Source organism: Mobula hypostoma, chromosome 11 (assembly GCF_963921235.1).
Source record: "Mobula hypostoma chromosome 11, sMobHyp1.1, whole genome shotgun sequence".
NCBI lineage: Eukaryota > Metazoa > Chordata > Chondrichthyes > Myliobatiformes > Myliobatidae > Mobula > Mobula hypostoma.
The window spans coordinates 76,335,264-76,353,758 of record NC_086107.1 but is presented as its reverse complement, the minus strand read 5'-3'; the positions used below and the strand labels follow the sequence as shown (position 1 = coordinate 76,353,758).

At 43.6% G+C, this 18,495-nt stretch overlaps 1 protein-coding gene across 1 annotated transcript in view; it reads right to left on the bottom strand.

Moving 5' to 3' along the window:
* Positions 1-18,495, bottom strand: part of LOC134353478 (myosin-binding protein C, cardiac-type-like) — a 111,498-nt gene that overhangs the window by 75,582 nt on the left and 17,421 nt on the right. The window contains exons 4-8 of the mRNA XM_063061481.1: positions 16,039-16,163; positions 15,665-15,770; positions 6,796-6,962; positions 5,639-5,804; positions 3,880-3,986 (exon numbers count right to left, since the gene is read on the bottom strand). Coding sequence (XP_062917551.1) covers positions 3,880-3,986; positions 5,639-5,804; positions 6,796-6,962; positions 15,665-15,770; positions 16,039-16,163 — 671 coding nt within the window. The remainder of the gene's footprint in view (positions 1-3,879; positions 3,987-5,638; positions 5,805-6,795; positions 6,963-15,664; positions 15,771-16,038; positions 16,164-18,495) is intronic.

Genomic DNA, 18,495 nt, shown 5'->3' with positions numbered 1-18,495 from the left:
CTATGGATTCAATTTTAAGGACTCTTCATCTCATGTTTTTGATATTTATTGCTTATTTATTATTATTATTATTATTATTTCATTTTTTTGTATTTGCACAGTTTGTTGACCACTCTGTCGATACAGTCTTTTATCAACTCTATTATGGTTATTGGATTTATTGAGTATGCCCGCAAGAAAATGAATCTCAGGTCTATATATGGTGACATGTATGTACTTTGATAATAAATTTACTTTGAATTTTATGAACTTTGAATTGTGACCCTGGTACTGCACCACCCCATCATCAGAAATATCTTCGTAAGTAGCATGTCCCATCCATCAGAATGTTGCAAATTCAAACAGAACATCTCTCAGTCTTCTAAACCATGGTGAATATAAGCCTAACTGATGACAGAAGCTTGGTGACTGGTTATCAGATCAATCCGTACTATCCTTTGGCCTTAACAGGCACACACTCACAGATATGGATTGCAACATTTCAACCATAAACCCCACTGTCTTCCTCAGGCACAAGTTAGTCAAGTGACAAGACCCCTAGAGACACCACCTCAGGTATAAGGAGCTGTCTCCATAACCCAATTCTCACGTCATACATCAGTCCTGCCAGTGAACATTCATTGCACTCCTGCCATATCCAGAGCATCCCTCCTTAGATACAGCATCCCAAACTGCACACAATACTCAACACGATCACAAGAGATTCTGCAGCTGCTGGAAATTTTGAGCAACATGAATTCAGCAGGTCTGGCAGCATCTGTGGAGGGAAATGAACAGTCTCTCTATCTCGAGTCTCACTAATGTCGATAAGGCCACAGTGAAACAACTGGATACAGTAGATGACTTTAACAAACTCAGAGGTAAAAACGTCACCTCACCTGGAAGGACTATTTGGGGCTGGAATGATGGTGAGGGGGGAGGGGGGAGGTGTAGGGACAGGTGAAGCACTTGTCTTGTTTGCAGAGATAAGTTCCAGGAGGGAGGAGAAAACAGACAGTGGGGAGGGGTGGGTGGAGGTAGAGGGGGAAAGATGTACTTACCTCCGAGCCCCTTCTGTTTCTCTGCCACAATTCGAGGCTCATTTTCCATTGCCTGACATGGAAGCCATCTATAATGGGATCCTTCCACTAAACACATCTTTCTCTCCATTCCCCTCCTAACCATTCTGCACTTTCCATAGGGAAAGCTCTCTACATGACTGCCTTGTCCACTTGTCCCTCCCCACTGATCCTAACTCTGCACCTGCCCTGACACATCCACCCTCACCACCATTCAGGGCCTCAAACAGTTCTTCAAGGTGGAGTGGCACTTCACTTGAAAAGGGTCATCTACTGCAGGGGTCCCCAATCTTTTTTGCGCTGCGGACCGGTTTAATATTGACAATATTCTTGCGGACCGGCCGACCCGAGGGGGTGGGGGTAGGGTTGCCAACGGACAAGAGTAGCAGTCAAAGAAAGACTACAATGACCATGAAGCCCCTGCTGATATTATTCTCTGCAAAGCGTTTTTGGCGATTCTGTTCGGGGGGGGGGCGCGCGGTGTTCATCACGACCGGAATATTGGTAATAAGGGGCTCAATTTCATTTCTAAAAGGGTTTATCTAATGAATTTAATATTAAACACACAGCGCATATTTTCCTTGCATGAATATAGTGATAAGTCAATCATCAGGGGAGGACGGGGAGCTTAAAAGTGTTGAAAGAACTTCTAGTAGAAGTGGTAGAGGGAGGTTCGATATTATTTAAAGAAAAATTGGATAGGTAAATGGACAGGAAAGGAATGGAGGAGTATGGGCTGAGTGCAGGTCGGTGGGACTAGGTGAAAGTAGCTTTCGGCATGGACTAGAAGGGCCGAGATCGCCTACTTCCGTGCTGTAATTGTTATATGGTTATATAAGTCACTTATCAGTCAATAGCATCATAATATTTTAAGTAATATTTGGATATTAAACGCACAGCAAATATTTTCCCCGTATGAATATATAAATCATTGCAAAGGTCACAGTTTGAGGATAGAGGGGAAGCCTTTTAGGACCGAGATTAGGAAAAACTTCTTCACACAGAGAGTGGTGAATCTGTGGAATTCTCTGCCACAGCAAACTGTTGAGGCCAGTTCATTGGCTATGTTTAAGAGGGAGTTAGATATGGCCCTTGTGGCTACAGGGGTCAGGGGGTATAGAGGGAAGGCTGGGTTCTGAGTTGGATGATCAGCCATGATCATAATAAATGGCGGTGCAGGCTCGAAGGGCCGAATTGCCTACTCCTGAACCTATTTTCTATGTTTCTATGTAACACACCAGTATCGCTGAATCAGTGGGAGCCCTGGGCTTGTTTCCCTGCAACAAGATGGTCCTAAGGGGTGATGGGAGACAGCGATACTCGAAGGAGGTTCCTTATGTCCAGTCTACTTAGTTTTTGTCGTATTCATTGCAGAGATATGTTGGAAATGGAAGCAACGTTTTCAGTGCTTTCCTGGCTACCTCAAGATATTCAGCCTTGACTTTGATCCAGAATGCCGGCAGAGATGTTATGTCAAACATACTTTTCAGCCCGCCATCATTTGCAAGCTCGAGGAGTTGATCTTCTTCCCGCGCTGACATGGATGACGTGCTGTTAATGACCTCGCGTGTGTTCAAGCTGAACAGTGGGCGTGACAGGGAATGAGGAAAGGTGCAGCTGACTCCTATCGCCAAATCATATCGTTTCCTCGCGGTCCGGTACCGGTCCACGGCCCGGTGGTTGGGGACCGCTGATCTACTGTATCCAGTGCTCTGAGTGTAGAGTTCTCTATATCAGTGAGGTCAGATTTAGATTGGGGGACAACTTCATCAACTAGCTTTGCTCCGTCTGCTCAAAACACAACACACAGTCTCACCCTGTACAATGGCATTAAGACACCACATCTCCAGAACTCTGACCCTCTCCTTACGTTGACCAGCACACCAATTGGCTTCTTACCCACCTACAGCACCTAATGTGACCGGTGCCCAAGGACCAGGATGTCTCTTCTCAACCTACTGCCTTTCACATAATAATCCCACTCTCTGTTACTACCACCACAGTGTGGTCTCACATTAATCCCCACTACAGTGCTCTGTTGTGTACCTACCCAATCCCTCAACCTGCACAAATCATTGGGCTTCCCTGCATCTGTCTCAAGGCAACCCTGCCCACCCAGTGTGATCTGCAGACTGGAGATATTTTATCCCTCATTTGAATCTTAATTCAACACTGCTGTTAAAATATTATCAGATGGTTCTCTAGTACCACAGATGGGTGGTTGACCTCACAATCTACCTCATTATGATCTTGCACCTTATTGTTTACCTGATCTGCACTTTCTCTGTAGCTCTTACACTCTATTGTGTACTCTGTTATTGTTTTACCGTGTACTTCAATGTACTGTCAAATGATTCGAGCAAGACGTGCTCTTCACTGTGCCTCGATACATGTCACAATCATGAACCAATTCCAGTAATCCTGTGAGTAGCTGGGATCCCAGCTCTGATCCCTATTTTATCACACTCGTCATCACCTGCCACTCAGAAAAAGAACCCTGTATTCCTCCTCTAGGTTTCCTGTCAACCAGCCAGTAGTCTGTCTGTGTCAACAGCTCATTGTCAGTCACACATGCATTCCATTTGCATGGTTATCTCGAAGCTTAGTGAAGGCCCAGTTGCTCCCTCATCTCACTCCTGGCTACATCCTGGAAATTTTCACACAACCATCTCTCTGGACAAGAGATCCCCAAGTAGTGCAACGTGAACTTGGAGGGCTGAGCATCCCCATTGCCTCACGCAGCCAGCTGCGCTGCTGTGTGCTCGTTCTGCACAAGAGAGAGTGCAGAGATTCTGCTACCCCTTCAGTTCTGGCACCTCACCCAGGAAGTTCAGCTTGGCTGAGAGGTTGAAGGCAAACCCATCTGGCACGAAGGTGTAATTCCCCTCGTCCTCTGGCCTCACGTTCTCAATGAGAAGCTTGTGGATTCTGCACAGCACAAAGAGAAACAAGGGCATTAGATACTGACACAACATGCTTAACAGTTTTGTGTCTGACTGGCATACAACACTGGAACAGTGCATACATGTCAGTAATGCAGCAGATTGCAACCGTTTGTATCTCACTGTAATACAGAGGGCTGCAACTGTTCATATCTTATCCCTGTAGTAATATGTCAGCCTGTAACTGTGGGATGTTACAGGCTTTGTTTGGCTGTAATGCAGTATCTATAAAGTGCACAAAGTGGGTTGTAGCAATCTGTGATTGACTGTGTGTAGCTGAGGAGGCTGTAACAATGTGCATCTGATAGTAAAACACAGGACTGCAACAGCAGCCTGAATCATTCTGCAAAGTGAGTGTAATGATGTCTGACAGTAACAGTCTCCTATAGCAGCCTGAATCATGCTGTAGGGTGTGTGTAATGATATCTGACAGTAACAGTGTCTCCTATAGCAGCCTGAATCATTCTGTAGGGTGTGTGTAATGATATCTGACAGTAACAGTGTCACCTACAGCAGCCTGAATCATTCTGTAAAGTGAGTGTAATGATGTCTGACAGTAACAGTCTCCTATAGCAGCCTGAATCATGCTGTAGGGTGTGTGTAATGATATCTGACAGTAACAGTGTCTCCTATAGCAGCCTGAATCATTCTGTAGGGTGTGTGTAATGATATCTGACAGTAACAGTGTCACCTACAGCAGCCTGAATCATTCTGTAAAGTGAGTGTAATGATGTCTGACAGTAACAGTCTCCTATAGCAGCCTGAATCATGCTGTAGGGTGTGTGTAATGATATCTGACAGTAACAGTGTCTCCTATAGCAGCCTGAATCATTCTGTAGGGTGTGTGTAATGATATCTGACAGTAACAGTGTCACCTACAGCAGCCTGAATCATTCTGTAGAGTGTGTGTAATGATATCTGACAGTAACAGTGTCACCTACAGCAGCCTGAATCATTCTGTAGAGTGAGTGTACTGGTGAGTATCTGACAGTAACATTTTAGGCTGTAACAATGTGCTCCTGACAGTAAAGGAACAGGTTGTAACAATGTGATTGTGACTGTAGTTGAACATGCTGTAACGGTGCATTCCTTTAACAGTGGGTGTCTGAATGATGTCTTTGAACCAGGCTCTGCATTTGACTACCCTGTTGGTGACAGCAACACAGGGTGCTGTAGCAGCCTGTATCTCACAGCAGTACAACAGTGTTAATATGGCAGAAATGAACTGTTGTCATGGTGTGTCAGACTATAACCTCACATGCTCTAATGGGCCTATCCTGAAATCCCCAGCCAGTGATGAGCCTGTTTTCCGGGATTCACTGTCTGAAGTGATGGTCGAGGTTCCTGGGGGATGGGGGTGGGGGTGGGCAAGCAGTGATCTCTGGCCGTTCTCCCACTGATCCGAGTGAGACTCCAGCTTCTCCATCGTCTCTCCTGGACCATGACATTTGCAGTTCCTCCACAGGCAGCCAACTGCCCAACCCAAGCCCTGACCCAGATTTGAATTCCCTCTCTAGCCTACAGCTGGCCTCTCAGGCACAGTGGCCAGTCAGCTCACAGACACACTGGTACCTGCCCCAGTGTTCCTCCCCGCCCCACACATCCCCACCCCCACCTTCCCCGGCCCATCACATTTACCTCCCGATGTGCGTGATCTGCAGCCGGTCACTGGACTTCACCTCCAAGCCGTCCTTAAACCATTTCCCATTCACCTTCTCGTCAGACACCTCGCACTTGAAGACTGCCTGCTCCTTGGCCTTGACAGTCAGATCAGCAATGCTCTGGTAGACCTCCAGCTGCTTCTCTGCAGGTGCGTCCATGAGGGTAGAGTGGGGGGAATGTTGGGAGAGGAGGGGAAGCAGAGAGAGAGGATGAATGGAATCTGAGACCAAGTGGTCATGATCATCTGTAGGCCTGTTTTAACATACGGTAGAATTGGCCACGGAGAGTTCAAGGTCAACTTACAACCAGGACATGTACCATCCCCTTCACCTACAAGGCAGCACATGTGCTCTCCTTGTGAAATTACGTGTGTGCATGTGAACAACATGCTCTCCTCATGCAACCACGGGTGTCTGTGTGCTCTCCACATGGAATCACGGGTGTCCGCGTGCCCTCCACATGGAATCACGGGTGTCCGATTCCTCCCCACATGGAATCACGGGTGTCCGTGTGCTCTCCTCATGCAACCACAGGTGTCTGTGTGCTCTCCACATGGAATCACGAGTGTGCGTGTGCTCTCCACATGGAATCACGGGTGTCCGCGTGCCCTCCACATGGAATCACGGGTGTCCGATTGCTCTCCACATGGAATCACGGGTGTCCGCGTGCCCTCCACATGGAATCACGGGTGTCCGTGTGGTCTCCACATGGAATCACGGGTGTCCGTGTGCACAGTGAGGCAGAGCAAAGCAAACCACTGCAGATGCTGGACATATGAAATAACTTGCTTGGAGGAACTCAGTGTTTCAGGCAGTATCTATGGGGAGAGGAAAAACTGGGTTTGGCATTTCTGGTCAATGAGCTGCCTCTGGACTGGATGTGAACCGCCACCCTGACCTTCAAATGCGGGATGGGGAGGTAGCCACCGTTTTCTGGGCAGGGCTAGTGCTGTTGGATCAGAGTCTCAATCCAAGTGGACACTGGCATCTCCACGGCTGTCCAGCCCAGCTACTGGGGACGAGCTTGGGGTGGGCAATGAGAGAAGGTCCTCAGCTGGAAGCGGATTCTATCACTCCCAACAAGAAAGGCACTGCTTGGACCGAGAGAGGGGCCCCAATGGCGTGTCTGGTTACCTTGCACTAGGAGTTCAGCCACCGACTCGCCACCATTGGTCTTGGCGGTGTAGTGACCCGCATCGTCTTTGGACACTTCATTGATGAAGAGCGTGTGCTTCTTGCCATCCTTCTTGAAGCGATACTTGAAGGTCTCCTCCCTCTTCAGCTCCTGTCCATTCCGTTCCCTGTGGGTAACAGAAAAAGCAGCAGATATAGTCCGCCCCTCCTTCCCTCTTGCTCAGACTCTGGGAACACCCTCCCCTACTTCTTCCAGTGTTGCTGGAACTCTACTTGCTCAGGAGGCTAAGGAAATTTGGCATGTCCACGATGACTCTTATCAGTTTTTACAATGCACCCGGGAAAGCATGGTGGCAACTGCTCTGCCTAAAATCAGAAGTAACGCAGAAAGTTGTGGATTTTTCTCCGCACATCACAGAGAGCACACTTCCCTTCTTCAACTCTGTGAACACATCCTGCTACCTCAGAGCAGCAGCCAAAATAAACAGAGACCCCACCCACCCTGATGGAGAATCTGACTGGATGGGGGAAGGGAGATGAAGTGAGAAGATGGGAAGATATAAAAGACTGAAAGCACAAGCCAACAAGTTCAGGGAATGCTTCTACCCCTCTGCAATAAGCTGGAAAAGGTAAAGGTCTGAAGAAGAAAGAACCTGATTGGAGAGGAGAGTGGACTATGGGAGACAGGGAAGGAGGAGGGACACCAGAGGGACATGATGGGTCAATTTTTCTTCTCCCATCTGACAAAAGATGCAAAACATGACAAGTTATAGCACCAGACTCAGGGACAGCTTCTCTTTTGCTGTTACTGGTAATGGTTTATTCTCATACCATATACTGAAATACAGTGAAAATTTTGTGGTGCACATTTTTCATACAGATCAGATCATTTCACTGAGGTAGTACAAGGTAAGGACAAAGTATAACAGCTGTAGGGAAAGTGCAAGTCAGGTAAACTATAAAATGTATGATTATAATGAGATAGATTGTCAGGTCTTTCTTTTCTTTTTAAATCTTTTTATTGAGTAAGTATACAAAAAAGGTAAGCCATATAAACATTAATACAATGTTAAAGTATAATAAAATTCCAAAAGATAACAATACCAAAAAGAAAATACTACAAACAATGTAATTTAAGCATAAGAAACCAAGATAACATAATAGTATACTAGATTTTATATATATCAATGGAAAAAAAGAAAAAAAAAACCCCAAAAAAAAACCCACCGTGCAGCTAACTAAAAGCAAAGCAAAGCAATGGGCTAACTTGAAACCAAACAGAGTTAAACTTAAAATCACGTCCTCAATCCCGACCTCCATTAAAACAGTGAAAAAAAACAAGAAGGGTAAATATTACATTAAATGAAAATATCGAATAAAAGGTCCCCAAATCTGTTCAAATTTAAATGAAGAATCATAAAGGTTACTTCTAATTTTCTCCAGATTCAAACATAAAATCGTCTGAGAAAACCAAAAAAAGGTAGTTGGAGCATTAAGCTCTTTCCAATGTTGTAAAATACATCTTTTCGCCATTAAAGTAAGAAATGCAATCATTCTACGGGCTGAAGGGGAAAGATTACTAGAAATTTTAGGTAGTCCAAAGATAGCAGTAATAGGGTGAGGAGAGATATCTATATTTAATACCTTAGAAATAATATTGAAAATATCTCTCCAAAAAGTTTCCAAAGTAGGGCAAGACCAAAACATATGAGTTAAAGAGGCTATCTGCCCCGAACATCTATCACAGAAAGGATTAATATGCGAGTAAAAACGCGCTAACTTATCTTTGGACATATGTGCTCTATGCACCACTTTAAATTGAATTAGGGAATGTTTAGCACAAATAGAGGAAGTATTAACTAATTGTAAAATCTGCCCCCAATCATCCACAGAAATGGTAAGCCCCAATTCCTGTTCCCAATCTACCCTAATCTTATCAAATGGAGCTTTCCTGAGTTTCATAATAATATTATAAATCATAGCCGATGCACCTTTCTGACATGGATTAAGGTTAATTATCGAATCTAAAATATATATAGGAGGAAGCATTGGAAAGGAAGGAAGTATAGTACTTAGAAAATTTCTAACTTGTAAATATCTAAAAAAATGTATTCTTGATAGGTTATATTTATTAGATAATTGTTCAAAAGACATAAGGGAACCATCTAAAAATAAATCCAAAAACCGTAAAATACCCTTAGTCTTCCAAGTTTGAAAAGCGCGATCCGTAAAAGAGGGAGGAAAAAATATGTTACCTAAAATAGGAATCGCTAACCCGAATTGATTAAGATCAAAAAATTTTCTGAATTGAAACCAAATACGCAAAGCATATTTAACGATCGGGTTAGAGACCTGCTTAAGGCGTTTCGAATCAAAAGGAAGAGATGAACCTAAAATAGAACCAAGTGTATAACCCTGAACAGATTGTAATTCCAATGCTACCCATTTAGGAATAGATAGTATATCCCGGTCAAGTAACCAAAATTTCATATGTCGAATATTAATAGCCCAATAATAAAATCTAAAGTTAGGTAATGCTAAACCTCCATCTCTCTTAGCTTTCTGTAAATGTATTTTACCCAGTCTCGGATTCTTATTCTGCCAAATAAATGAAGAAATTTTAGAGTCGACTTTATCAAAAAAAGATTTAGGAACGAAAATTGGTAATGCCTGAAACACATATAAAAATTTTGGCAAAAAAAACATCTTAACTGCATTAATACGACCAATCAAAGTTAAATATAAAGGAAACCATTTAGATGAAAGTTGAGTAATATGGTCTATTAATGGTAAAAAGTTAGTCTTAAATAAATCTTTATGTTTACAAGTAATTTTAATCCCAAGATATGAAAGGTAATTATTAATCAATTTAAATGGAAATTTATAATATAAGGGAAGATGTTTATTAATCGGAAAAAGTTCACTCTTACTAAGATTTAATTTATAACCTGAGAAAAGACCAAATTGTGCTAATAACTCTAAAACAGCAGGAATAGATCTCTCAGGATTAGAAATATATAAAAGTAAATCATCAGCATAGAATGATAATTTATGGGACTTTAATCCCCGAGTTATCCCAGTAATATTTGAAGATTCTCGAATAGCAATTGCAAGAGGTTCTAATGCAATATCAAATAATAGGGGACTAAGAGGACAGCCTTGTCGAGTACCACGAAAGAGAGGAAAAAAAGGTGAGTTTAAAGAGTTAGTACGAACCGAGGCTACAGGGGAGTGATATAACAGTTTAATCCAGGATATAAATTTCAGGCTAAAATTAAACATTTCAAGCACCTTAAATAAATAAGGCCATTCTACTCTATCAAAAGCTTTCTCGGCATCTAAAGAAATAACACACTCAGGAACATTTTGTGAGGGAGTATAAACGATATTTAACAATGTACGAATATTATAAAAAGAGTAACGACCTTTAATAAAACCCGTTTGGTCTTCCGAAATAATAGAAGGAAGTACTTTTTCTAGTCTATTTGCTAATAACTTAGAAAAAACTTTAGAATCAACATTTAATAAAGATATTGGTCTATAAGATGCACATTGAGCAGGGTCTTTATCCTTCTTTAGTATTAAAGAAATTGATGCTCTATTAAAAGATTCCGGAAGTTTACCAAGTTTCAAAGAAGCCTCAAAAACTTTATAGAGCCAAGGAATCAATAAAGAAGCAAAACATTTATAAAATTCAACGGTAAACCCATCAGGGCCAGGAGCTTTCCCCAGATTCATAGAAAAAATAACATTCTTAATCTCATCCATTGTAATGGAAGTATCTAATAAAGAAGACATATCCTGTGAAATCTGAGGAAAGTCTAACTTATCTAAAAAATCATTCATATATTTAGAATCTCGAGGAGACTCTGATTGATATAAAGAAGAATAAAAATCACAAAAGGTTTGATTAATCCCCACATGATCCAATATCAATCGATCATTTTGGTTATAAATCTGATTGATTTGAGATTTAACATAATTAGATTTCAATTGATTAGCCAGCAGCTTGCCAATTTTATCACTGTGAACATAAAAATCACTTCTTGTTTTCTTTAATTGGTTTACAATCGAGGACGAGAGTAGTAAACTGTGTTCCATTTGAAGTTCAGTTCTTTGTTTGTATAGCTCCTCAGAAGGAGCCATAACATATTTCTTATCAATTTCTTTAATCTTGTCCACAATTGCCATCTCCTCCTGCTTCTGTTTCTTCCTCAAAGCAACGGAATACGAAATAATCTGACCCCGAATATAGGCTTTAAAAGTGTCCCAAAGAGTGTTAACCGAAATATCTTCTGTATGGTTAATTATAAAAAAAAGCTCAATCTGTTCATTCATAAAATTAACAAAGTCCGAGTCCTGAAGCAACAGCGAATTAAAACGCCATTGTCTATTGTTTGGTATATTGGCCATAATTTTAATAGAAAGCTTAAGTGGAGCATGGATTGTCAGGTCAACAGTCCCATCTTAACATACCATATGTCCGTACCAATAACAGTAAAGAGAAGCTGTCCCTGAGTCTGGTGCTATATGTTGTCATGTTTTGTGTCTTCTGCCAGATGGGAGAAGCAAAATTGACCCGTCACATCTCTCTGGTGTCTCTCCTCCTTCCCTTTCAACCACGGTCCACTCTCCTCTCCAATCAGATTCCTTCTTCTCCAGCCCTTTACCTTTTCCAGCTTATTGCAGAGGGGTAGAAGCATTCCCTGAACTTGTTGGCTTGTGCTTTCAGTCTTTTATATCTTCTGCCTGATAGGGACAGGGAATAAGTCAGAATGTTTGGCTGGGCCTTTCATTATGCTGATTGGATCTATGTCAACAACTCTGCCGATTCCGTCATGTGTAGAGCAGTTGCCATACGAAGAAACACTCAAAAAGCTAGAGGAAATCAGCAGGCATCCGTAAGACCATAAGACATAGGAGCAGAATTAGGCCATTTAGCCCATCGAGTCTGGTCCGCCATTCTAACATGGCTGATCCCGGATCTCATTCAATCCCATACACCTCTCTTCTTGCCATATCCTTTGATGCCCTGACCAATCAGGAAACTATCAACTTCCACTTTATACATACCCACAGACTTGGCCTCCACCGCACTCTGTGGCAGAGCATTCCACAGATTCACTACTCTCTGGCTAAAAAAATTCCTCCTTATTTCTGTCTGAAAAAGTTGCCCCTTATTTTTGAGGCTGTGCCCTCTAGTTCTGGATACCCTCACTAGAGGAAACAACCTCTCCAGATCCATCCTATCTACTCCTTTCAACATTCGGTAGGTTTCAATGAGATCTCCCCGCATTCTTCTAAATTCCAGTGAGTACAGGCCCAAAGCTGCCGCATGCTCCTCATATCTTAACCCCTTCATTCCTGGAATCATCTTCATGAACCTCCTCTGGACTCTGTCCAATGACAATATATCCTTTCTGAGATAAGGGGCCCAAAACTGTTGATAATACTCCAAGTGCGGCCTGACTAGTGTCTTATAAAGGCTCAGCATTATCTCTGCTTGTATATTCTATTCCCCTTGAAATAAATGCCAGCATTGCATTTGCCTTCTTTACCACAGACTCCACCTGTAAATTAACCTTCTGGGAGTCTTGCTCAAGGACTCAGAAGTCGCTCTGCACCTCTGATGTTTGCACCTTCTCCCCATTCTCCACCATAGTTACATGCTGACTACAGTTCTTTGCGGGAATGGGATCCGCTCTCAGGGCTTCATAACTGGCCGTTGTTCGGCACGCCAAAGGCTCAGCCTAAGAGTTTGGCTCAGCTTTGGAGGCCTAGGATCTCGGGGCTCTGGAAAGGAGTGGATCGAAGGTCGGTGTCACGGCAGGAGGCCCAAGGGAGTCGGAATATCTACAACTGTGTGCCCAGAGACTAGAGATCTTTGGGCACAGAACTAAAAAAAGAACGACGTAACGGACTTTTAACATTGTAAACCAGTGAGTTGTTTGTTATGTCTCCCCGCTTGCTGTGAAACGGAGACACCTCTTTCTCCCTTATTAGGGAGAGAGAGAGCCTGTGGTATGTCAAATGCCGGGTGAACAAGTAGTCTTTGGAGTACTGTGTCTTTGCTGTTGCTTTACTCACGCTTGAGTGCTTGGTGGCAGATGCTGATTTTTTTTTTGCTGGTGGGGGACGGGGATTTGTTGCTTGGGGTTCTAACATTTAATTATCATTCATTCCTTAGGGGCACTCTGTTTTTGTGGATGGTTGTGAAGAAAAAGCATTTCAGGATGTGTATTACCAACATTTCTCTGACATTAAATGTACCTTTGAAACCATTTGGATAATAGTCTGGTCTATTGATCCTTTTACCAAAATGCATTATCATACATTTTCCAACACTGTATTCCATCTGCCACTCTTTCGCCCATTCTTCCAATTTGTCTAAATCCTGGTGCAATCGCATTGCTTCCTCAGCACTACTTACCATTCCACTTATCTTTGTATCATCTGCAAACTTTGCCACAAAGTCATCAATTCCACTATTTAAATCATTGAACAAACAATGTAAAAGGTAGCAGTCCCAATACTAACCCCTGAGGAATACCACTAGTCACTGGCAACCAACCAGAAAAGACGCCTTTATTCCCACTTGCTGCATCATCTATAGAGGAGAATGAACAGTCTACGTTTTGGGCTAAGACATTTAATCAGAGTTCGAAAAGAAGGGGAGGCAGGAAGAAGAATACAAGCTAGAAGATGATAGGTGAAGCCAGATGAGGGGGAGGGTGGTTTGGTGGGAGAAGGGGAGTTAAGTGAGAAGCTGGGAGGTGATAGAAGGAAAAGGTGAAGGTTTGAAGAAGAAGGAATCTGATAGGAGAGGAGAATGCATCATTGGAGAAAGGACAGAGAGATGTGATGGGAAGCTGAGAAGAGAGAACCAGAATGGGGAATAGAAAAAGAAAGAAAGGGGATGCCGTTAGAAATTACCAGAATCTAGAATCAATGTTCATGCCAACAAACGCTATCCAGACAGAATATGAGATGTTGCTCCTCCAACCTGAGAGTGGCCTCATTGAGACAATAGAGGAGGCTATGGAGCAACATGTTGGGAAATAAAGCTAAAATATGTGGCCACTGGGAAACCTGACTTGCTGTAGTGGATGGTGAAAAGGTGCTCAGTGAAGTGGTGCGCCGGTCTGCACGGGCTCTCTTTGATGCAGGCGAAGCTGCACCAGCAGCAATGATGCAGTTGAGGACCTCAAGTGAAGTGTTGCCTCCCTTGAAAGGACTGTTTGGTTGAGAAAGAAGGTGAAGGGGCAGATGCAGCACTTGTCCTGCTTGCAGTTGTAAGTGTCAGGAGGGAAATCAGTGGGGAGGGATGAGTGGACAAGGGAGTCATGGAGAGAGTGATCCCTGCAGAAAGCAGAGTGGAGGAGGTGGGAGAGAGACAAAGATATGTCTAGTGGTAGGATCCCATTGAAGATGGCAGATATTGTGGAGAGTGAAAGTTCACAGGGTGGTAGGTAGGTGAGCTAGTATGCATTCATACATAATGTTTTCTATGTTGTTTAAATTTAGTTTTACAGTATTTTATTTAGAGACACCATGTGGAACAGGCCCTTCCAACTGAGCAACCCCACCCAGCAACCCGAGCCTAATCACAGAAGAATTTACAATGACCAAACAACTTACTGGCCTACATCTTCAGTCTGTGGGAGGAAACCGGAGCACCCAGAGGAAACTCACACCCATATGAGAAGAATGTGCAGTTTCTTACAGAGCACGCCGGAATTGAATTGAAATGCATTGATAAAAACCGGTAAGGGTTAATGGGAACATGCTAAATTTGATGAGCTTTCTGAGAAAGTAGAGGCGATAGTAAGCCTTCTTGGCTGTGACATCAACATGGACCAGGGCAGGCTGTTGGTGGCAGTCACTCCCAGTAACTTGACACAATGGATGTAGACAGGAGCAAATGCCAATCAAACTTGAGCAAACCTCTTATACAGAGGAGATGAACTCTTCATCTCCCATTCTACCTCGTCATGACCCTTGTCTACCTGCACTGTACTAGCTCTCTAACTGTATGTTGTGTTTTTAATATTTCAGTAATATTTGAGTAATTGTATATATATATATAGGTTAATTATGCATTCTTGCTCATTTAAATAATTTATGATGGGCTATATGAATAAATACATAAATTGTGTATGTCAATACACTACCATATCATATAGGCACACAGAGTGCACACGAAATTAGACACATTTCGGACTCCCATGTCTGCCTTTGAAGTTTACTGCTTTTAAGTAACAAAACTTAACACTATAAAACTGGATTTTGTATTTTCTTTTCACTGCCCCATCGTGCTGTACTTATATATGACCTGATCTGTATAGATGGCTTCTCATTGTCTTTTGGGACAAATGACAAGAAGAATACTACACAAACACATGGCTCCCTTTCTCCACCAATGGCACCAGAGGAAAGTCAAATCTAAAGGGAAGGGCCAATTAAAGGGCTGTTTCAAATGCAAAAGTAGACCAAACTATGGAAAAATTCAGGCACATGGGAACACCACCACTTGCAAATTCCCCTCTAGATCAGCCTATCTTGTCTGGAATAAAAAGGAAGATCTAACATGTGAGTGTGAGGTGAGTGTGGAATCAGGGTAGTGATCAGATGTATGTCTGGGCAGGAGTGTGACTGTGGAACCAAGGTAGTGATTGGATGTATGTCTGGGCAGGAGTGTGAGTGTGAGTGTGGAACCAGTTTGATGTATGTCTGGCAGGAGTGTGACAAAGGCAGAGTGGTTTTAGCTTCAGGTCTGTAGCATCAGACTGGAAGTAAAAGGCTACAGAATGATGTGTTTTTATTGTGAATCTGCATGTACGTGTTTCACTGCATATGGGACAGGTCTTACCATTTGACTAGTGCTCCTTCCTCGGATACCTCCAGCTCAAACTCTACCCTCTCACCGACCATCACTGCCTGATCCTCCAGGGGCTGAGTGATCAGCACAGGGGGCTCTGTCGGGGAAAGGACAGGAGTCAACGCTCAGATTCTGCTCCTCTCCCATGTTCAAAGTTCATAATTCAAGGTAAATGCATTATCAACTCTGAGATTACCGCAGACCCCAGCCTTCCCTCAGACTCCCTCCTGTGCAGGCCCCACTCTCCTGCTTTGGAGTGTGGTTCAGGTAATTTGGGGCGGGGGGGGTGTGGGTTGGATGGAGTGTGTGTGGGGAAGATGGGATCGGGCTGGGGTGAGGATGGGGGAGGGGGAGTCTCTCCACACCTCGTACAAAGAGCTCAGTGATGCTCTTCTCCTCCCCCACCACACACTGGTAGGCTGCGTCGTCTGCCAGCGAGCAGTGGTTGACGGTGAGAATCCGCTTGTTACCGATGTTCTCAAAGATGAACCTGTCAGAGTTAAATGGATGGGTGAGTGAGACAAGTCCAACTCCAACCAACTCCCACCTCAATCATGGCACTCCCATGAACACAGTGCCCAGGCACACCGACTGTAGCCCAACTCACAGACACCATCACCACAACCTGACAGGTATCCAGTAAACAATGCATACACACAAACAACACAAATGTGTGCACACACACCCATCCACACACATGTGCACACATGCACGCACACGTGCATATACACACACATTGCACATACGTACACAGACACACACTGCACACATACATGCATACTCCACACACTCTGCACACACCACATGTGTGACACATACACACATACTGTGCACACACATACACACCCACATACTCCACACACACACACACACACACACTCACACTCACAGACACATACATTGCGTGCGCGTGCACACATATGCATACACACAACCATATGCACATATACAAATGTGTACACACTGCACACACACACATGCGTGCACACACACACACACACACACACACACATATGCATACACACAACTATATGCACATATACAAATGTGTACACACTGCACACACACACACGCGCACACATACACACACACACACACACACACACACACACACACACACACACACACACACATGCATATACACAACAATATGCACATATTCAAATGTGTACACTGCACACACAGGTGAAACCCCTCTGCACCATCTCTTCCTTGAACAAGACAAGTACTGTTGACATCACTACACGTGGGTTTCAGCAGGGAAGGGTAAATTCAGGCAGTGCGGTAGTGATAGGGGACTCAATAGGGGGACAGAAAGGAGATTCTGTGGCAGCAAAAGAATCACCAGGATGGGGTGTTGCCTCCCAGGTTCTAGGGTCCAGAATGTATCAGAGCAGGATATTCTCAAGGGAGAGGGTGAACAGCCAGAGATCGTGGTGCATATCGGCACCAATGACACAAGCAGAACAGGGGAAGAGGTCCTATGCAGTGAGTGTAGAGAGTTAGGAAAAAGGCTGAAGACAAGGACCTCTAATCCTCTCCTGATTGCTCCTGGTGCCATGGGCTAGTGCATGTAGGAATAGGGCAATAGCCTGGATGAATAAGTGGTTATGGAGATGGTGCAGAGGCAGGGTTTCAAGTTCTTGGATCATTGGAACCTTTTCTGGGAAGGGGTGACCTGTAGAAGAGAAACGGGGGGCACCTGAATTGGGTGGGGGCGGGGTTGCCAGGAGGTTTGCTAATGCTACTTAGGAGAGTTTAAACTAGTTTTGCAGGGGCTGGGAACCAGAGCACCGGGTCAGAAAGTAAAGGGTCAGACAGGAAGGTAGATGTCAGGGAAAGTATTGAAAGGCAAAATAGATATTGTATATCAGGTACAATGGGCTGATTAGATTGAAGTGTGTATAATTTAATGCTGGGAGTATTATGTGTAATGGTGATGAACAGAGCATGGATCAGTACATGGAACAGCAATGTTGTGGCCATTACAGAAAGAGAGAGAGAGAGAGAGGAGTGGATGATTATTGTACGAGGTTTTCGAAGTTTTAGAAAAACTCAAGAAGGAGGTAAAGGGGGAGAGAGGGAAGTTGCATTACTAATCACAGCTGGACTCAGGAGACACATAATGGAGGGGACAGACTCTGAGACCAATGGGTAGAACTCAGGAACAAGAAGGGTGCAATCACACTGATGGGATCCTACTACAGACCCCCTAATAGCCACCGGGACATTGAGGAGCAGGTATGTAATCAGATTATGGAGACATGTAAAAATAATAGGGTTGTTGTCCTGGGGAATTTTAACTTCCATAATATAAACTGGGAACTTCTTAGTGCCAGAGGGTTAGATGGGGCAGAATCTGTTAAGTGTATCCAGTAAGGTTTCTTAAATCAACATGTGGACAATCCAGTGAGAGGAGGTGCCATACTGGACCTGGTGACTGACCTTTCAGTGGGTGACAGTGACCACAGCTCCTTAACTTTCAGGATAGCTACAGATAGGAATGGATATGGTCCTTGTGGCAGAGTCTTAAATTGGAATAGGGCAAATTACAAGAGCACTGGGCAGGAGATAAGAAAAATTAATTGGGAACACCTTTTCTCTGGCAAATCCACGTCAGACATATGGAGGGTGCTTAAGGATCAATTGCACGGAGTACAGGAAAGGTATGTTCCTGAAAGAGGGAAGGGCAAGGATGGAAAGGTGAGAGAACTTTGGATGTCTAGAGAGGTGATGAACTTAGGCAAGAAGAAAAAGGAAAAGGATGTAAAAGTTCAAAAGTTAGGATCTAACGAAACACATGAGGAACATAAAGAAGTCAG